This window comes from Podarcis raffonei, chromosome 7, assembly GCF_027172205.1.
Source record: "Podarcis raffonei isolate rPodRaf1 chromosome 7, rPodRaf1.pri, whole genome shotgun sequence".
NCBI classification, from domain to species: Eukaryota; Metazoa; Chordata; class Lepidosauria; order Squamata; family Lacertidae; genus Podarcis; species Podarcis raffonei.
The window spans coordinates 3,371,377-3,393,103 of NC_070608.1; the positions used below are offsets into that span (position 1 = coordinate 3,371,377).

At 48.9% G+C, this 21,727-nt stretch overlaps 1 protein-coding gene across 2 annotated transcripts in view; it reads left to right on the forward strand.

The window, feature by feature from the left end:
• Positions 1-634: 634 nt before the first annotated feature.
• Positions 635-21,727, forward strand: part of ARHGAP39 (Rho GTPase activating protein 39) — a 206,587-nt gene continuing 185,494 nt past the window's right edge. For both annotated transcript variants that reach the window (XM_053395131.1, XM_053395132.1), the window contains exon 1: positions 635-831. In XM_053395131.1, coding sequence (XP_053251106.1) covers positions 821-831 — 11 coding nt within the window. In that variant the 5' untranslated portion in view covers positions 635-820. The remainder of the gene's footprint in view (positions 832-21,727) is intronic.

Here is a 21,727-nt window from a genome sequence, read left to right on the forward strand (position 1 = left end):
CAAGTTACAGGGAACCAGGCAGAGGGCCTTCTCAGTGGTGGCACCCGCCCTGTGGAACGCCCTCCCACCAGATGTCAAAGCGATAAAAACTACCTGACATTCAAAAGACATCTGAAGGCAGCCGTGTTCAGGGAAGTTTTTAATGTGTGATATTTTAGTGTATTTTTGGTTTCTATGGAAGCTGCCCAGAGTGGCTGGGGAAACCCAGCCAGATGGGTGGGGTACAAATAATAAATAATAATAATAATAATAATAATAATAATAATAATAATAATAATAATAATTATTATTAATATTATTATTATTTCCATTGGCTGAAAAGAGAGAGAGAGTCATTTCATTACAGCGTTTTATTTTTATTTTTTTTTAAGCGGGGACATTTTCTCTGACACGTTGCCAAGGGCCGACTGGATGCCCTTGAGCGGCCTCCTCCCGTAGGCCCAAACATGGCTGCCGCCACCTCAGGTGAGACGGCCGCAGAAACTACATTTCCCGTGAGCCCTTGAGGCGGAGGGCTGGGCCGGCGGGCTGGGCGGGGCCGAGGCCGCCTTGGCCCCGCCCGTCGGCGAGCGCCATTGGCCGAGGGCCGTTGTCGGTGGTGACGGCGGGACGCGGCGGCGGCGGCATCGTCTCCTCCTGGCCGGCGCTGGTAGCCCGTCCGTCGCTCCGTCCGTCGCTCCGTCGCTCGCTCCCTCAGCGGCCAGGAGGAGGCGGCGGCGGGCGAGGAGCCGCAGCGCTGCCGGGGCCATGGGCTGCCGGGCGGGGGCCGCCGCCGCCCCTCGCCGCGCCCGGTGACGACCCCGCCGGCTCGGGGGAGAAGATGGCGGAGAGGTAGGAGGGGGGGCGAGGGACCCCCCCACGCGCGACCCCCCCCCCACGCGCGACCCCCCCCACGCGCGACCCCCAAATCGTTGGGGAGGGGAGGAGGAAAAGACCCCCCCGCACGACCCCCAAATCCTTGGAGAGGAGGGAAAGGAGAGACCCCCCTCACAGCAGCCCCCCAGCAGCTCACAGGGGTGGGGAGGCAGGAAGAGACCCCCCCTCCCTATGCACGCCCCCCTCCTGCCCCACAGCATGAACTGGGGGTATGTGTGGACCCCCAAAGCCCCCCAACCCACTGTGGGTGAGGAGGAGACCCGGCCGCCACAGCCAACCCCCCCCCCAAAACCCGTCCCTCACCACTACTGCATCACAGCCCCCCCAACCCCATTCCAGGTCCCCCTCCCCCAAATCTGCCCTCCTGGGTTTTTTTTTGCGGGGGGGGGTTCTCCCCACCCAAATCAGCCGCTTTGCAGCGCAAGGATAGGCGCCCCCCCACACCAAGCCCCCTCCCCAAAATCTGTCCCACCACCTCCACCCCAGGTGGAGATTCTCGCATCAGTAGTGTTTCTCTCCCCCCCCCCAAAAACCCTCTTCCCCTCCCGAATCCTCTTGATTTTTATTTCCTCCTTCAGCCAAGCCAGCTCCATTTATACTTTAGTCGTCATCGTAGTCCCCCCCCCAAAAAAAATACCCCATCTGGTCAAATCAACCCCACCCATCTCCTTGCAGAACCCCCTTAATTTTTCCCTTCGGAAAATACAGAGAAAGGGGCACTTTCTCTCTCCCGCCTTCCCCTCCATCCACTTTCAGACCCCTTTTGCTCAATCTGACCCATTCCATCCATTTGGGTCTACCCCATATTTCCCCCCCCTTCATCTATGGGACCCCCCCCCCCCCGCTGCAACAGTCCTGTCTCCTTACAATCCGTCTTTCTTTTCCCTTGCTGGAGGGGGTTGGCATTCATACCCCTTCCTCAATATAGGAAGACACCCCCCACTCCATAGATCCTGCACCCCTCCCTGTTTTCCTCAATGCACCTTCCTTGCTGGAGAGCTCGTCTCCATAGGGACCGCCCCCCCTTGTGAACACCCCCACAGTAGCAGTATGCCCCACCTGCTATAGGGAGGGCACCTTGGTACATTCAGTGCACTCAGAGGGTTACCCCCACCCCAAATTCTCCCCTCCTTACAATGTGCTAGGGCAGATCACCCTCTTTTCTTAGGGTGGGGGGGCACCCCTGGAAGGCCCTGTGTGTTGCCTTCCTCTACTTCCTGGGAGACCTTTCCCTCTCCAGCCTGGGACAGCCCCCTCCCCAGTAAGCCTGGGTTGCTCCAGGCCCCCCCCTTCACCTTGACACATTTCTACCTTTTTAGGACCCTGCCCTGAAGGTTCTCCCCCACCCCTAATCCTGTGGCTCTTTTTAGAGACTCCCACCCACCCAGATTTCTCCAGTCCCCCCCCCAATAGCTGTGCATGGATGGGACCTTACTGAGGAAGGAGCCTGAGTTGCCCCTTCAAACTGATCCGACCCCCCCCCCCAACCTCCTCCCATTGCAAGGATTGGTTGAAGGGACCAGTGCCATCCATCGGCCCTGGAGCCTTTCCACTCCTGGGGGAGGAATATGCCATTCTGGACAGGACCTTACAGCTGTTTCTTGGGGGTCCTGCTTTCTGCCCCCATGTGGTGGTGGTGGGGTTTGCCCCCCCCCCCCGCATGGCACCTGCCAATGCCCTTCCCTCTGCAATCAGGTGGCTTTCTGCCTTTCCTCCTGCTGAAAATTTGGTCGTGGATATTTTGCTCCCGCCACCTCGCCAGTTGCCCCAAACCTGCCCTGTACCTCTGGGTTTAAGGCAGCCCCATTCCTCTCTGCTGGGGGGGGGTCACCGCCCTCCCCCTTCCTTATCCAGAGCTGGCGTGTGTGTGTGTGTGCATTCACACGAGATTGAAATCTCTTCCCACCCTGAATCACATTTATTGTATATTATTTTGCCCCTGCGTCTTCCGGAGCTGTGTCCATGCCTCTCGCGCATAGGGGTACAGTTAGCATGGATTGGGGCGCAAGCGGGAAGCCGTTGGTGCAGAATGTGGCTTGTGGGGGGGGAGGGTTTTATTCTTTTTTATTGAAGGGATGGGCTCTTTAAGTTGGAGGCGAGCCAAGTGAACCGGGCTAAGGGGCGTGTTTGGTGGGCGATTGCCTCCTCCAGCATCCAGCATGTTGCAAAAGCATGGAGCACTGCAGGTTTGGCCGAGCTCACGGGGGGGGGGGGAGCCATGAAGCGGAGCTGGGTGGGTGGTGGAAATGCTGCGTGGTTCTCTTCCTAGCCGCCACCCCCCCCTTTGAATTGGGTGCGGGGAGAGATGCAGGCTGAGGTTTGGAACTGGCGGTTGCAGCTGTGGGTGCATCTGCGCCCAGCTGGGTGTTGTGGAATGATTGCGATGCTCTGCTGGGGCCCCCACTGGTGCAGTGGGAGGGGTTGGGGGCCGGGGGGGGTGAAGATTGGCATTTGGGTGGAGCGCAACCGGGATGCAGCAGCGCTGGCTCAGAGCATCCAGCGCTGGAGGACTGGTATGCGGTCGGATAGCTTCCGGGGCTGCTTGCTCTTCGGATGCTGCCAGCTGCTTGCTAACCTACTGCAAGGCGGGGAAATTATTAATTCCCTCCCCCACCCCCCGCTGTGCGTGCAATACCGTTTGCATTAACCCTTGGATGGTGACCTTGGCTGGCGGTCTTTTCTACAAATGGAGTTGGGTGTGAGAATTATGGCTGCGTGGACAGGCGGCAGGCGACTCCGGCTGAGTCCTGCGTGTGGCTGTGTTTGTCCCCTGACCAATAGCAGACGATGTGAGGCTGTGGTTTGGTCTGCCCCGCCAGCGATGGACCCTGCCAGGTGGACGGTCCTGCCCCTGAATTGGTGCCTTTGATCTTTTGCATGTGTGGTGGCGTGCCCCACATGTGGGTCGTTGAGCTGGGTGCTGCTGAAAGTGTCATGGTTGAGTTTGGTGCGGACGGAAGCTGCCTTCTTCGTTTTGATCTCAGCTGTCAAGCGCCGATTGTGTGGGTCTGGTGGAATAAACCAGCACGCCTGCGTTTTGTGTAACACAGCATGAAAGTAGCAGGAGTGAGCTGATTTCAGTTTCTACAGAGGGGTAGGGACCACAATGCATCGTTCTCTTGCTTAAGGCATGGGAGGTGGCCGAGTAAGACTCTTCTTCCCGAATCCCAGAGAAGTCTGGTTTTAAGCTAAAGTTAAAAGTAGGTATCAGAAGAAAAATAATCACAATGCAAAGGCCACATTAAGGCAGTACCTTCATCAGGACAGCCAAAATATTGCAAAATAGTGTGTGACCTCTTTGAGTTCCCCAGAACTCTTCATCTGGCAAACGTTAAAAATAATTATTTAAGGGGAGGAAGGGGTGCTGCGGGTGTTCAAGCCATCCATCCTTGTATGATTCTGCTAAAAGTCTTAAGATGGAGTATGAAAGGAGTTTGAAGACATTCAGAGAAGGTTTTAAACTGTATCTGTATGTTACTCACAGTACTGCACATTGTGTTGGAATTTTAAGGCCAGAATTTTGTTAGGTACCCAGGGGAAGGGACTGTCCAGTGAGAGGTATTGACCTAATACAGATTTCTGTTGAGGAAAGAGTGCTTTTTTTGGGTGGCGGCACTGATGCTAGGTTTTAGCATCTCCTGTTGCCTTTTGGTGCCCTCTTCACAGATTGCTGGAAGGTGGCAAAAGAGAAATTCCTAAACCGTGTCTTGCTATTGGAGGTAAGAGATGCAGAGCAAGCCCACCACTGTTGCAGCTTCCAGGTGGTGATGGAGAAGAGAATTCTTGAACCCCTTGACCAAGAAGAACCCAGGGTTTCTTAGCTTCTGGTCAAGTGAATGTCATAGTAGGTAGATGATCTGACAGGTTCAAGAGCTTTTCTGCAGGGACCCTGAGCGAGAATAGACTGCGAGGCCTTAAGGAACTGCCTACCAAACAGCTGCCTTCTGTGGAATTAGATTCTTGGCCTGCTTGGGGATCTGCAAGGTCTTGAAGCTTCAGAGGTCTTAGGATTCCCAGTTTCCCCTGGAATATCTTGCATGCAAAATGTGAAATCTACCCATAAGTGTGGTTGAGTTAATTCCTTTGGGTCGGATGAATTTGGTGATAACATCAAACACTGCGGCAGATGATCCTCCAAACCATAGTTTAGGTAACGCACATCAAACTGTGGGCTTCCATGAACCTTCCCTCCCTTGTGTTTTCTGTTTTAAGACCAGCCATAGTTGGCCATGATGCCTGAACTGGCAAGGTATGGATAGTGTGGTTGCCCCTCCAAATCAGAATGCGAAGAAACTATGGCTTGGAGGGCTGGCACTAAACATAGTTAGTAGTTTAGCAGCAGCCGTAGTTTGAGTTGGCAAATATACATGTGGGGCGGAGGAGGAATATTGTCCCTATCAGTCCTTCAAGCCATAGTTTGGAGGCTCCTCTGAAGTTGACACTTGAGTTACACAGGGTTATGTTACGGGACAACACAAGCCAAAATTGTGTATAGTCAAAAAACGTTGGGTTCAATGGCCGGTGGGATCTCCAGAGTCTTTCCCCCCACCCAGACACCCACCCCTTTTTATTTATTTATATTTTTCTTTGCCAAGCTCATAAAGCTGAATGCGCTCAAGTTAAATAGGGCTGCCATATTTCAAAAAGTGAATATCCAGGCACAAGTATTGTAGAGGCTTTTTTTTTGCAGAGTTGCAGAGCTGCTTCTTCTTCTTCTTTTTGCAAAATCTAACAAAAAACTACAGGGTATTTTTAACGAAATTCACCAAAAATCTACACTTCTGACACGGGTCACCATACACCCGGATTTTCCCGGGCATTGCAACGATTTTCGGACGTATGGCAAGCCCTAAGTTAAATGTACATAAGTTGCTAGTTACCAGTATTAAAAACGGGCAGTTTTGGCTTTAACATGGGAGAATGGCAAGGTTCAGGAATCTAGAGTTCATCTCTTATACTTTGGAAGTTTACCAGTCTTGGGTAAGACTTCACATTTTGTTTCCCGCTGGGTAGCCAACCTGAGAAGTCCCAGTCACCAGAACCATTACGCCCTTCCCCTTGACGGACTAGGCTTCTGAAATGTAGATTCCATACACCATGAAAAAGCACTGCTGGAGGTTGGTTTGCCTTAATTTTGCAAAACAGCCTGTGATTCGCATTTCAGAATCCCTGGATTCAATACTTGCCATTTCCAGTGAAGGGATCCCTCAGCAGGTGATGAGGAAGACCTCTTTCTGCCTGAGATTCTGGAAATGGGATCCCAGTTGGCAGAAACAATGCTAAGTTACATGGACAAATAGCCTTTTCTGTCCACGTAGCTTCCTCTGTTGCTGGCTATATTTTTAATTATGAGGGCCGAGGGAGGCTGATGGTGTCACTACAAAGCAGTCAGTACCCGTTGTGCTAAGTTCACAGCAGCGCTCCGCTTAAATTTGTTGCCATCCAAGAGGCTTGAAATGTAAAACCTTGAGGTTTGCTTCTTCTTTAAGCAGACTGGAAGGGGCCAGTAATAATAAGACCCTGCTCAGTGGAAGCTCATGAGCTGAGCCTTAGTCTTTGCCATGTGGTACAGCTGAAAACAAGACGCAGTGGCCCTGATTTCCCCATTGCTATTTTGTTGTTGTTGTTGCTGTTGTTGTTGTCAGGCGTATCCTGCCTCCTTCCAGCCTTCATCTCCTCGCCCTTCCGCTTTTTTTAAGGCGCTGACTGTTCTCTGCCTGCCTCGATGTGCTTCCATCGACCCATTTAGCACTGAACTCTTCCTGAATGTAAATTACTTCTGTGGGCACTGGGTATGAAAATCCAGCCTCCCTGTCACTGGCTGAAAGCACTACTAACCCCCTGAGCCAAAGACCCATTATCATAGATGCATTGATTTTACTCTGCTGCCTCCTACGGGCCTAACCCTTTCAGGGCTGGGTTGGGTTCGTAGGCATGCCAGGAACCCAAATGCAGCCACCTCTGGGGTGAGATGTGCTAGACAGGACTATAGGTGTGAGTCTCCCGCCTTTTCATTTTTTCCATACTTTACGACCATTAAAGGTTAGTCCTTTGGGGATCGTAACTCCCCTGTCTACTTCTTTTGCGATGTACAATGGCTGCTAACAGTCCTGAGCAGACAGTAGCCAGAAAAAATATATATATACTGCTTGAAAAACTGGAACAGTGGCACTGCAAATAATTTACCGGACCTTGGATTATTTTAGGCCGGTAAGTTGCTGGCCAACAGCTTATTTGAGACCGTCTGCCCACCCCCATATATCTATGCTGATCATTTGTGAAATGGTGGCAGTAAAGGTATGCACACTCCTGATTTGCAGATGCTTCCATCTGCAAGCTAACCGTGATCATAAAGACCTACGGCACTCTTGGTAGGGTCAAAAGATGTGTATCTTTCTAGAGTCCGTACCTAGAGGCCATTTTTAATCATGCTGGTGGTGAACGAGACCCAACTGGCTCAACATTAGCCTTGCAGTGCATTATAAGGATTGGCCATGGGTTTCTCATGGGCCAAATGTACCCATGGATGGCTGACAGCCAGTGACTGGGAGTGGCCGCCGAGACCACATAACACTGGTCTTGAAAGACCTACACTGGCTACCAGTACGTTTCCAAGCACAATTCAAAGTGTTGGTGCTGACCTTGAAAGCCCTAAATGGCCTCAGCCCAGTAGACCTGAAGGAGCGTCTCCACCCCCATCATTCAGTCCTGAGGTCCAGCTCCGAGGGCCTTCTGGCAGTTCCCTCCCTGTGAGAAGTGAGGTTACGAGGAACCAGGCAGAGGGCCTTCTTGGTAGTGGCGCCCGCCCTATGGAATGCCGTTCCACCAGATGTTAAGGAAATAAACAACTATCTGACTTTTAGAAGACATCTGAAGGCAACCCTGTTTAGGGAAGTTTTTAATGTTTGATGTTTTATTGTATTTTTAGTATTTTGTTGGAAGCCACCGCCCAGAGAGGCTGGGGAAACCCAGCCAGATGGGGGTAGGGTATAAATAATTTATTATTATTATTATTATTAACCTTCTGGGTTCTGTGTCATGTATTGCTCCTACCACTGCATGAACAGCCTCTGTTGGGTCTTGAGATCTCATCTAGGGAGGAGAAAATAGCAGAACTACATGGGTGGTTGGCTGGTCACTTGGAATGGGAATGGAAAGAGGGATCCGGGCACGAAATCTGCCATTTCTGCGTGCATTCTTTTAATCTTTCCTTCCCGCATCATGAAGTGTGAGTTCATATGAAGAGACTCTAGGAATGTGCAACATTTCCCCCTGGTACAGCAGATTGACGTAGAGGTTTTTGTGGTCCTCAAAATCCATTGGGGCCTTGGCCCTTAGGATCATTGGGATGGAAGGGCTCTCAAAAGTTTCCCTGCCTAAACCAGGAACCCTGCAGCAACAGCAGGGAATCTCAGGACATCTGTGCAAAAAGTCCTCCTGGCACTCTGAACCATTCGGTTTGCCATCCTTGAATTTGATGCAGCTCTCCCCATCCTCGCCCCCCAACTGATTGAAGTCCTGGCCTGCAACACCTTGGGGCCCAATCCTGCACATGTTTGCTCGGAAGCGAGCCCCACTAAATTCGATGGGGCTTATTCCCAAGTAAGTGGGCCGGGGATTGCAGCTTTTGCTGACTGAAACCCGCCTTCCCTGATCCATGAAATGTTACACCTCCTTACCAAACCCAGATGGCCAGTTCAGGGTAAAAGCCTCTGAAGCTCTAATCCATTTGATTACCACTTTGGTCATAATTTCTAGGCACAATGGAAGTTGAGAAAAGGCTTCAGTACGAGAGAAACACCAGGCAGAAAATCAATACGTGATAGATCCGACCCTGCGGAGGGACTCGTAGCCGGCCTGTGTAAATATGCTTTTCTGTTCCTCTCCATCAGAACTTTATGGGTTTTGAGGGGTCATGTGTGTACAGAGGGGGTGCACTTTAGCTGTAATAACTAGGGGGTGGGTGGGATTCCTCGCTGTCGTGTCTGATGTTATTAGACTGCCTCTGAATTTTCTCCTGTTGCCCCAGCCTCATGTTCTGAGCAGCTTGGGGGTTTGGTGTCTGAACGAAGGAGGAATTCTGGCAGCTTGTCCAAATTCCTTGACCCCGGGCCGCGTACGGTCACCTTTCCATGCAGCCATGAGGCACTGGACACACATTACTTCTGTTTCGAGGCCTCCTGCGTGTTTCTTTGTGCTTGCAAAATTTTGTCCCTTGTTACGTAAAAGCTGTAATGTCATCACAAGAGGCGGCCATATATATCATGTGTGGGAAAGATTAGGCTGTGGGGGAGTGCCGAAAAAGTTAAGAATGTGGTTTAAGGTGCAGAGTTTGGTCTCAAATTGCTTTTGGTTCCTTAAAGCAGGTTTTCCTAGAACTTAGTGCAAATATATGTTTCAGAGTTTGGCACCCATGTCTGCTGAGGACACAAAAAAACCTGTGTTTCTGATTTCCTGTAGTTCCACTTTTGAGTGTAATAATAATAATAATAATGATAATAATAATAATAATAATAATAATAATAATAATAATAATAATAATGTTGATGATGATGATGATTTGGATCTTCCTGCTTCTTCTGACGGCTGCATCCTTCCTCCCTTGCAGCCCCTTCTGATTGTAACTGGCTTTCAGGATATCTATATGTGATGCACCTGTCTTACTTTCTCCAAATCCCACCTTAAAAACCCACCTTTACCGTCAAGCCTTCAACTCAAGCCCTTCTTTCCATGCCCTACAGCAGCTTTCGCCAACCTGGTGCCCTCCAGAATTAGTGCAGAAATAAAACCAGATTAGAGTGGTACCAACCTGTTAGGGCAATGAAGCTTCTAATTGTGGCAGTGGGTGATAGCAAAGCTAACTGCTGTGACTTCGTGGTGACTCTGGTTTGATTCAGACATGTATATTTTTCATGGACCCAGGCCCAGTGGTATCTGTAATTTGTTTTTGAGTAGGTGCGGATGGAAGGGAAAAATAACACATTTATCTTCTATTATCATTTATCGTCTAAGGCAGCAGTTCTCAACCTGTGGGTCCCCAGATGTTGTTGGACTACAACTCCCATCATCCCTAAGCTCTGGCCTTGCTAGCTAGGGGTGATGGGAGTTGTAGTTCAACAACATCTGGGGTTGAGAAAGGCTGTTCTAAGGTATAATTGGTGCCCATTTCATGGAAATTGTGGGTGTCCAACCTGACCATGTCTCACTGTTAACAGAACGAAAAGTGATTTTGGTGGGGCGATGGGAGGGAGGAAATTTAGTGGATTGTTGTTTCCTCTTGTTGTTAAAATAATGGCCGTACCTTCTGTGCTAATAACGTCTTTCCCCTTCACCTGCTCCAGAGAAACTTGTTGAAGGGGCTGTTCTTTTGCTGACGGTTCACCTGATTTATGGTCCGGTGTCCTTTGGGCTGTGTTCAAATGGTGGCCGGGGCGTGTAAAAGGCTTGTGCACGCTCTTCAGAGAGCAGGAAAAGGAAAAGCAATTCCGCTTAGCTGAGAAACGGGAGGCTTTAAAACAAATTGAATGAAGTGGCTTTTGAGCGGCGCAATGGGGGACTCAGTACTCCGACCAACAGCAGGCTCAGTTTGCCGGCCTTCTCCATATTACTAAGGAATGAAGTGCCCTTCCAGGGCCCACAAACTTGGCCTGAGCTCTTGAAGGAAAATCCCAGATTCTACATATTGGAGGCAGTGGATAGAGTAAAGTTCTCCTCCCTCTGTCAAGTGGGCTCCCTGTCACAGACGTAGGGCTCTTCTCCTGGTCCCAAACATTCGTGTTTCCTGATGAACATTTCGCTCCATTGTTGTTGTTGTTGTTTAGTTGTTTAGTCATGTCCGACTCTTTGTGACCCCCTGGACCAGAGCACGCCAGACACTCCTGTCTTCCACTGCCTCCCACAGTTTGGTCAAACTCATGCTGGTAGCTTCAAGAACACCATCCAACCATCTTATCCTCTGTCGTCCCCTTCTCCTTGCGCCCTCCATCTTTCCCAACAAAAGGGTCTTTTCCAGGGAGTCTTCTCTTCTCATGAGGTGGCCAAAGTCTTGGAGCCTCAGCTTCAGGATCTGTCCTTCCAGTGAGCACTCAGGGCTGATTTCCATCAGAATGGAGAGGTTTGTTCTTCTTGCAGTCCATGGGACTCTCAAGAGTCTCCTCCAGCACCAGAATTCAAAAGCATCCATTCTTCGGCGGTCAGCCTTCTTTATAGTCCAGCTCTCACTTCCATACATTTTCGCTCCATACCCAACACTTATTTACCGAGATTTAGCGTGGCGACGTGGCATAGCATTTGGAGCTGGACTTGAGAGAGCTGAGTTCGAATCCTCACTTAGCTATGAAGCTTAGCAGAGCGGCCTTGGGAAAACAGATTGATAAATGGTGGCTGGTGAGGATGAAAAGCTAAAGACATATCTCGGGTTACAGTCACTTCAGGTTGCGTTTTCTCAGGTTATGGACCGCCGAAACCCGGAAGTACCGGAACGGGTTACTTCCGGGTTTCGGCGGTTGCACATGCGCAGAAGCGCTAAATCATGCTTTGCGCAGAAGCGCCGAATCGCAACCCGCGCGTGCACAGATGTGGGTTGCGAACGCTGCGGATTGCGAACATGCATCCCGCACGGATCACATTTGCAACCCGAGCTTCCACTGTACTGCATTTTGCTGCTTGTGAATGCCTCATAGGAGAGACACAATGCAAATGGAAGAGATTTAACAATACCCTGTGTTTACAGCGTGGAGGTTGTAGATCTGGATAGTGCTGCCTTGTAAAATAAAGCCCACTTGCCTACAAAAATATATATATTAGCCTACTGCGGACACGGAGCAATGGATCCAAACTGCAGGAAAGAAGATTCCACCTAAACATTAGGAAGAACTTCCTGACAGTAAGAGCTGTTCGACAGTGGAATTTGCTGCCAAGGAGTGTGGTGGAGTCTCCTTCTTTGGAGGTCTTTAAGCAGAGGCTTGACAACCATATGTCAGGAGTGCTCTGATGGTGTTTCCTGCTTGGCAGGGGGTTGGACTCGATGGCCCTTGTGGCCTCTTCCAACTCTATTATTCTATTCTGTGATACTGGGGACTGGCCGAGAATGGATGGGGGATTCTATCCCTCCTGCATAAGACCTTTGGATGTGGAGGAGAGGTCCATATGTCTATTCTAGGCGTTGGGGATTGATGGAGTGGCCTGTGCCCCCTCCTCCAAACCATGCTAACTTGCGAGGAATTCTGTCCCCTTGTTGCATGGGCTTCCTTGTCATCTGCTAGTACTTCAATGGGATAGTGTTGGCAAAGGAAGCTGCAGCAATCGTGTTTGTGTAGAATGGGCAAAATGCATGCAAACAGGGTCATATGCTTTAGTGTTTCTGTAAGACACGAGAATATATTTAGGAATGGGATGCATTGTATTAAAAGTTGTTCTCCTGTGAACCCAGCCATACGTTATTTGTCAGGTTGTGATTCTCCCACCCCCCTAGAAACCACAAGTGAATTAAGTTAGTTCTGTTGGTATATATGAACTTAATACTCTGCCAATAAGCCTACAGCTTGCAGCTCTCTTGTACGTCTGTTTGCAAAGGGTTCGACAAGCTGCTTGCCCAGAAGCAATTGTTCCTTGTTCCAAGGATGTGGGCAGCTTGCCCTTCCAAATGCTGCTTTAACTTGGGGGAGAGGCTGTGGCTCAGTGCTGTTCATTGTTATTTATTACATTTTATCCCCAAATCAACCTTGTGAGGTCAGTTCGGCTGAGAGTTAGCAGCTGGCCCAAGGTCGCACAGTGAGCTTTGTGGCTGAGCGGAGATTCGAACCCTGGCCTCCCGGGTCCGAGTCAGGCACTGGTCAGTGTTCAAAACTAGCCAGGCACATTTTGTGATAGGCAACCAGCCTTTGGTGTGGAAGTGGAGATGTCTGGTCACCTCGTTTGGCGACTAACATGGCTGGCTGGCGCTGCTGCCATGCTGTGCCAGTCAGCTGGTTTGTGGGGCAGCACAGCACCCAAAGATGGGTGTATTTTGTTGCCGCATTGCTGTGCCGGTCAGCTGATCTACGGGGCTCCTGAGCATTCCGTTGTGGCGAGGTTTATGGTGCCTTTTGGCTCCTAGGTTTTATATCTCAGTTTCTATCAGTGACCCTGGTGGAGCAGAGCCTCTGTAATAATAATAATAATAATAATAATAATAATAATAATAATAATAATTTATTATTTATACCCCGCCCATCTGGCTGGGTTTCCCCAGCCACTCTGGGCAGCTTCCAACAAAATATTAAAAACACAATAAAGCATCACACATTAAAAACTTCCCTAAACAGGGCTGCGTTCAGATGTCTTCTAAACGTCAGATAGTTGTTTATTTCCTTGACATCTGATGGGAGGGTGTTCCACAGGGCGGGAGCCACTACTAAGAAGGCCCTCTGTCTGGTTCCCTGTAACTTCACTTCTCGCAGGGAGGGAACAGCCAGAAGGCCCTCGGAGCTGGACCTCAGTGTCCGGGCTGAACGATGGGGGTGGAGATGCTCCTTCAGGTATATGGGCCAAGGCTGTTTAGGGCTTTAAAAGTCAGCACCAACACTTTGAATTGTGCCCAGAAACATACTGGGAGCCAATGTAAGTCTTTCAGGCCTGGTGTTATATGGTCTCGGCGGCCGCTCCCAGTCACCAGTCTAGCTGCCGCATTCTGGATTAGTTGTAGTTTCCGGCCCACATTCAAAGATAGCCCCACGTAGAGCGCATTGCTTGAAGTCCTGGAGAGCCGCTGTCGAGCTGGTCTGACCCTGCATAAAGCTGTGTGTCCTGTCTTCCTAACTACCCTTCCCCAAGTATTTTGTGGAGATGGGAAAACCCTTGGGGAACTTAGGCAGCCCCTTTCTTGCCCGACGGCATCCACCTGGGCTCCTCTCGGGTGTTTTGGCCTTGTGGGCACCATAACATGAGAGGCGTTACTGCAGGTGAGCTCATGCCACCTGTCCCTGGGCCAGCCCAAGTATTCCCCTTGTGCTGATTCCACCCTGCTGTCCCGCAGTTCTTTCACTGACAAATGTTTGCCTTTTGCAAGGTACTGGCTGCTTTGCATTCTGGAATAAGAAGGCAGAAAAATGCTACCATAGCTCCTTCTGCTCCTCTGGGCTTTCAGGAGTGCTCTCAGTGTGGGCGTTCTAATGGCATCAGTGACATATTTTAAGAAGTGTAAGATTGCCCTGGAATGCATGCATTTCTCCAGCGGCTGAAGGTAATTGGTTTTTAAGCCTTGTACCTCAGATGGCAGAAAGGCATGGTTTGTCATCTCATGCTTATTGGAGTGTTTTTTAATGGGGGTGAATCTCTGGCAAAAACTTCTTGGAATGAAAGCAGGCCTCATTGGCAGAATCGCGTATGCATGCAGCGTTGCTGAAGCCATGCAGTCAGTGGCACGTAAATATTTTCTTTTTTTTCCAGTTTTTTTTAATAATATTTTATTAAGGTTTACAATAGGGAAATAAAACTGTAAAAACACAGAGAAAATATAAAACACAACAATACAAACTTTCACAATACATGAAATACAAACATTTAACCTAACAAGGGGGGGGAAAAAGAACAATCAACACACAAAAAATAGAATAGAAAAACACAAATCACTCTTTTCTAAATATTCATCTTCAATTAACTTATTTTCCTGACTTCCTCACGCCTCCCTTTTTTATATCCCTTTTTAACAGTTAGTTCAGCAAATTCGTATCCTACTACTTTGTCCTCATATATTTTACCTCCCAAATTTATAATTTCAAATTTTTATCTCTTATTACTAGAACCCCTTCATTTTATTTCAATGTCATCAGCATTCATACATTTTACAGTGCTTCTGTAAATATATTTTAAATTTCCTCCAATCTTCTTCCACCAACTCTTCTCCCTGCTCTCGGATTCTGGCAGTCATCTCAGCCATTTCCATATAGTCAATTACTTGCATCTGCCATTCTTCCAAGGTGGGTAATTCTTGTGTCTTCCAATGCTTTGCGATGAGTATTCTTGCTGCTGCTGTAGCATACAGTAAATATTTTCTAATAATAATAATAATAATAATAATAATAATAATAATAATAATTTATTTATTTATACCCGGCCCATCTGGCTGGGTTTCCCCAGCCACTCTGGGCAGCTTCCAACAAAATATTAAAATACAATAATCTATTAAACATTAAAAGCTTCCCTAAACAGGGTTGCCTTCACATGTCTTCTAAAAGTTTGGTAGTTTTTCTCTTTGACATCTGATGGGAGGGCGTTTCACAGGGCGGGCGCCACCACCGAGAAGGCTCTCTTCCTGGTTCCCTGTAATTTGGCTTCTCACAGTGAGGGAACCGCCAGAAGGCCCTCGGAGCTGGACCTCAGTATCCGGGCTGGACGACGGGGGTGGAGACGCTCCTTCAGGTATACTGAGCGTGTTCCAAAAATATAGTGGTAAAGTTAAAACAAATGCCAAATCCCAGGGTCCTGCTATCAACGCCTTTAGTTATCTGTGAAACTGGTGTCAGTAAACATAGGATTTTTACCCCCTGTAATGCACCGAAGAATCACAATTATAGAGTTGGAAGGGACCACAAGGGTCATCTAGTCCAACCCCCAGCAATGCAGGAATCTTGGGCCCAATGTGGGGTTCGATCCCCTGACCCTGAGATTAAGAGGCTTTCTGTTTCCTTGCAAGAGCAGAGTCTTGGGGTGGTGGTGAAAAATGGGTGTTACTTTCTACAGAAGCTGGATGAGGATTACTCAGTGCGTGTCCAGGTATTTTAAGGACAGATGTTTGCATTTCCCATTTGTTCTATAGAGGGCAGGGAATGACTGTTAAACCACTAGCTCTGGGAGGGGGATCAGGGGTCTCCTAACAACATTCAGCACCCTTAAAAAAATACAGCTCCTAGAACTCTTGGGGGGGAAGCCATGACCATTTGAAGTGGTATAAAAAGGTAAAGGTAAAGCTAAGTCCAGCCACGGATGACTCTGGGGTTGCGGCGCTCATCTCGCTTTACAGGCCGAGGGAGCTGGCGTTCGTTCGCATACAGTTTTTCCGGGTCATGTGGCCAGCATGACTAAGCCGCTTCTGGCGAACCAGAGCAGCGCACGGAAACGCCGTTTACCTTCCCACCGGAGCGGTACCTATTTATCTACTTGCACTTTTTGGCGTGCTTTTGAACTGCTAGGTTGGCAGGACCAGGGACCAAGCAACGGGAACTCACCCCATCACGGGGATTTGAACCGCCAACCTTCTGATCGGCAAGCCCAAGAGGCTCAGTGGTTTGGACCACAGCGTCACCCGCATCCCGTTAAACTGGTATACTAGTACTTTAAATGTATGGTATGGAAGCGGCCTTTCTATATTGGATGCAATGAATATTTTGAAGACAGCACTTGATAGGGAGATGCAGGAATCTTAGTAGCCACATAGTTGAATTTGCGCTGCTGCTTTAACCCATCAGACCTGAGACTCGCATGAGCAATGCGCAGAACAAGATGGCTACTCCATCGCTCTCTGAATTTTTTGCCCCACCAGCCCCGAGCAGCAATGAAACTGCAGTCCGACAAGCAGCAAATCTTGATTCTGTTGGCATTCCTGGCATGTTTGTTTCTATCTGGATTTTGCCCTGTGATTTCGAGAGCGCAAAGCACAAACGCCGTCCCCCTGCCTCTGTCCCGCGGGGTGCTCGCAGCTATTACGGCTTGGCGGAAGACTCCCCGTGCCGACTTTTGTCACCCGAAGTTCCTGGCGGGCGGCGACAGCGAAAAAACATCGGGAGGAGTAATGTTGGAAGCATTAAATGTTTCATGAGCCTCCGTCTGGGGAAATTTTTCTTCTGTTCCTGTAATATGGCTGTTTCCCCCCAAAGCTCTCGCTTATTGATTTGTCATTATGAGCTGTTGTGTTTGCTGTCCATTTGTGGAAGGGGAAGAAGCAGGCAGATGTTCGGAAGCCATCCGGAGCCCTCAGAATAATGGCGAGTTGCTTATCTGCTGCTATGCAGCTGCAGGGCAGATGTGAAAACAGCTGCTAATTCCACCCTCTTCGTCTGAAGGAAGAGAAGTGGTCAGGGTGGACTAGAATTTGAAGTTCTCTGCCTAGCTAATCCAAATTCCGTGGCCTGTATAAATCATTCAAAACGAGAAGATCTTGCATAATTTCCCTTATTTTGGGACCACTTCATTTTACGATGCTTGCTGCCTTGCATAATTCATCTTGCTAGTCATAACGAGAGCAGGGAAAGGACACCAAAGAACTCTCCTTAGCTGATAGGATTCATAGTCAGCCCCACCATCTCGTTTCTGAGATTTTGGAAAGCATTGCCTCAATGCTTCAAACTATATCTTTGCAGCCATCAGGGATAGGAGTGTGTGTGTGTGTTATAAGACCCACCCCGATATTATTGGGACAGTCGATACCACTCCAAAAGTGTACCCACAATTGCAGCATGCTGGCACACCAGAATACTTTGAGCTTTGTGCTGTGAATGTGTGGAACTATGTCACTTCCTGGACCTAGAGGAGGTCTGCTGGAGACAGCACTGGATTGAGGGACCTTTGGGCTGCCTCTAAAGGAGTCAGCAGTGTGATATAGCAGCAAAAAAAGCTAATGCTATTCTGGGCTGCATTAACAGAAGTCATGGGAAGTAGTAGTACTGCTCTGTTCTGCCTTGGTCAGACCACACCTGGAATACTGTGTCCAATTCTGGGCACCACAGTTTAAGAAGGATGGTGACAAGCTGGAAGGTGTGCAGAGGAGGGCAACCAAGATGATCAAGGATCTGGAAACCAAGCCTGATGATGAACTGTTGAAGGAGCTGGGTATGTTTAGCCTGGGAAAGAGGAGAGTGAGAGGAGATATGATTGTTGTTGTTGTTGTTTAGTCGTTTAGTCGTGTCCGACTCTTCGTGACCCCATGGACCAGAGCACGCCAGGCACTCCTGTCTTCCACTGCCTCCCGCAGTTTGGTCAAACTCATGTTCGTAGCTTCGAGAACACTGTCCCACCATCATGTCCTCTGTTTTCCCCTTCTCCTTGGGCCCTCCATCTTTCCCAGCATTAGGGTCTTTTCCAGGGAGTCTTCTCTTCTCATTAGGTGGCCAAAGCCTTGGAGCTTCAGCTTCAGGATCTGTCCTTCCAGTGAGCACTCAGGGCTGATTTCCTTCAGAATGGAGAGGTTGGATCTTCTTGCAGTCCATGGGACTCTCAAGAGTCTCCTCCAGCACCAGAATTCAAAAGCATCAATTATTCGGCGATCAGCCTTCTTGATGGTCCAGCTCTCACTTCCATACATCACTACTGGGAAAACCATAGCTTGAACTATACAGACCTTTGTCGGCAAGGTGATGTCTCTTCAAATATCTCAAGGGCTGTCCCATGGAAGAGGGAGCAAGCTTGTTTTCTCCTGTTCTGGAGTGTTGGGCGCGAACCAACGGATCCAAGTTACAAGAAAGGAGATTCCAGATAAACATCAGGAAGAGCTGTTTGACCATGGGACGAAAAGTTGTGGACTCTCCTTTCTTGGAGGTCTTTAAGCAGAGACTGGATGACCATCTGTCATGGATGCTTTAGTTGAGATTCCTGCATTGCAGGGAGTTGGACTAGATAACCCTTGGGGTCTTTTCCAGAAGTTCCCTTTCTCAAGAAGGCGTTGAAGCAGGGCTCAGCCCCAGATTTTGGGAGGCTCCTCTTGGTCAAGGCCTTGTGTGAGGCTCTCCCCTTGCCTTGGCTGGCCTCCATCCCCTTCAGATCCGCTCGATGGTCTTTGTGCTTTGAGTGCCTCCAGACTTTTCTTCAGCCCCTTAACCTCCCTGTCCACTTGGCCTCGCTGTCTCTCTTGAGGTCACTGTCTGGTCTCCTCTGATGTCACTTCCAGTGAGTGCATGGCAGATCGGTGGGGACATGGCTCTTTAGCTAGAAGCCCTGGTGTCCCAGAGAGACAGATCAATACAGGGCTGGCCAGATAAGCCCCAAAGGCTACATGCCCTAGTTGGGTTAAGTATATTCACTTCATCTTGGATTTTTTGAGCAGTGCTTTGTCAAGCAGGCTGATTGGTTTTGTATCCTGAAAGTGAAAATAGTTGGTTTTCTAGGTAGGTGATTGCCATCTCATTTTCTCATGTTCAGCTGCAAACTTGTGTGGGCTGTAAGTTGTCTCTGTGTACTTAATCAAAATAAGCTTTGCCATTTAAAAAAGATTGCTTTAGTGTTCCAAGTGCTTCCTAGCAACTCTATTCATTTGCCACATTTATACCCCACCTCCAAGGCCTATGTAGTTCTGCTCCTCTCCATTTTATCCTCACAACACCCCTGTGAGGTAGGTTAGAGCTTCATGGCCGAGTGGGGATTCGAACCCTGCTCTCCCAGATCCTGGTCCAACACAAACACTGAACCACACTGACTCTTTTAATATTTACACGCCCACTCTCCCTTAAGAGAGACAGTACTATTCCTAATTCGCAGGAGATGGGGTCCAGGTGTGGTTGGACTCCCAACTGCTATGAGCTCCAACCAGCATGGCTGGTCCCATCAGGGATGATGGGACTTGTAGTCCAGTAAAATTTGGAGGCCCGCAGGTTCCCTATCTTTGCAGATGGTGGGTTTGATTGTGGATGGTGGGGGACTTGCCTACAGTCACCTGATGAGATAGGCCAACATTTGACTGGTAAGTTGATCAATATTTACTTTTATGGACTGATATTAATAATAATAATTTATTATTTATACCCCGCCCATTTGGCTTGGTTTCCCCAGCCTCTCTGGGCGACTCCCAACATCGCCAGCACCACCACCATCATCGATAAAACATCAAACATTAAAAACTTCCCTGAACAGGGCTGCCTTCTAAAAGTCAGATAGTTGTTTATTTCCTTGACATCTGGTGTGAGTGCGTTCCACAGGGCGGGTGCCACTACCGAGAAGGCCCTCTGCCTGCTTCCCTGTAGCTTTACTTCTCGCAGGGAGGGAACTGCCAGAAGGCCCTTGGAGCTGGTCCTCAGTGTCTGGGTTGGATGATGGGGGTGGAGATGCTCCTTCAGGTATACTGGGCCGAGGCCGTTTAGGGCTTTAAAGGTCACCACCAACACTTTTAGTGTGCCACTTTTAACCATTTATTTTTTAAAAAATGTGCATGCTTTTGAGTACAACTTCTGTGTCAGAGCTTAGTAAACTGTGCTGGAAGCGTGCCATGGATAAGAGACCTGCCATTTTGGAGGTTTATCTCCAATCCGAATTAGTGAGAAGTCAACCCATCAGCCTTAATTTCCTCTCCGTTGTGTGGCTTGCAGGGAGGCCTCGATTACGCTCGAGAAAGCAAGAGCCGCTGAGGGTTTCTTTTTGTACGGCGCAACACTTGAGCAGGATCGATATGGCCTTGCAGCGGAGACAGCCTTGTCATAACGCCAAGCTGCTCTCCGTCAGAAACACAGCAGCGACTTTTAAAAAAATAATAATCCCCAGTGTCTTTGCATAATCTTGTGGGGCTAAATTAATCTCCCTTTCTAATGTTGGTGTAAACAAAAGTTAGTGCAGGCTTTATTTATCCTGCTTTCATTATGGGGTAGGGATTGCAGACACTCCGGAGGCGAGGATTAGGGGGACAAAATGATGGTAATACACTGGCAAAACTGGACTATAAATAGCAGAATAATTCAACAAAGACAATTGGAAAAGAATTGTTCTTCAAAGGAGGAGAAAAACTAGATGCCCGTGTTCCCAAAACCCTGTAAGCCTTTCTAGTTTGGGCTGGTTTATAGTGGCTGGAAGTTCTGGGCAATGAGAAAGGGTGGGCTGGGTTTGTTAAATATCTGTGATTATGTGGGGACAGGGAGTTGAGGCATTTGGATTTCTAGTGTGGCGTTGACCAGCATAAAATCATTGTTGTCAAGAGTTAGGGTTGGAAGGGACCCGAGGGTCATCTAGTCCAACCCCCTGCAATGCAGGAATCTCAGCTAAAGTGGCCATGACAGATGCTTAAAAACCTCCAAGGAAGGAGAGTCCACCACTTCTTTTGTGAGTCCGTTCCACTGCCATAAACAGCTCTTACTGTCAGAAAGTTCTTCCTGATGTTGAGTCAGAACCTTCTCTGTTGTCATTTGAATCCATTGGTTTGGGTCTTACCCTCTGGAGGGTAAGCTTGATCCATCTGCCATTTGAGAGCCCATCAGGTGTTGGACAATTGCTCTCATATCTTAGTCTTCACTCCTCCAGTCTAAACATTCCCATCTCCCTCCATCGTTCCTCACAGGGCTTGTTTTCCAGACCCATGATCATCTTGGTCACCCTCCTCTGTTCTAGCTCGGGAGTCAGCAAACTTTTTCAGCAGGGGGCCTGTCCACTGTCCCTCAGACCTTGTGGGGGGCCGGACTATATTTTTTTGGGGAAATGAACGAATTCCTATGCCCCACAAATAACCCAGAGATGCATTTTAAATAAAAGGACACATTCTACTCATGTAAAAACACGCTGATTCCCAGACCGTCCGCGGGCCAGATTTAGAAGGCGATTGGGCTGGATCCGGCCCCTGGGCCTTAGTTTGCCTACCCATGTTCTGTTGTTGTTGTTGTTGTTTAGTTGTTTAGTTGTTTAGTCGTGTCCGACTCTTCGTGACCCCATGGACCAGAGCATGCCAGGCACTTCTGTCTTCCACTGCCTCCTGCAGTTTGGTCAAACTCATGCTGGTAGCTTCAAGAATGCTGTCCCACCATCTCGTCATCTGTCGTCCCCTTCTCCTTGTGCCCTCCATCTTTCCCAACATCAGGGTCTTTTCCAGGGAGTCTTCTCTTCTCATGAGGTGGCCCAAGTATTAGAGCCTCAGCTTCAGGATCTGTCCTTCCAGTGAGCACTCAGGGCTGATTTCCTTAAGAAT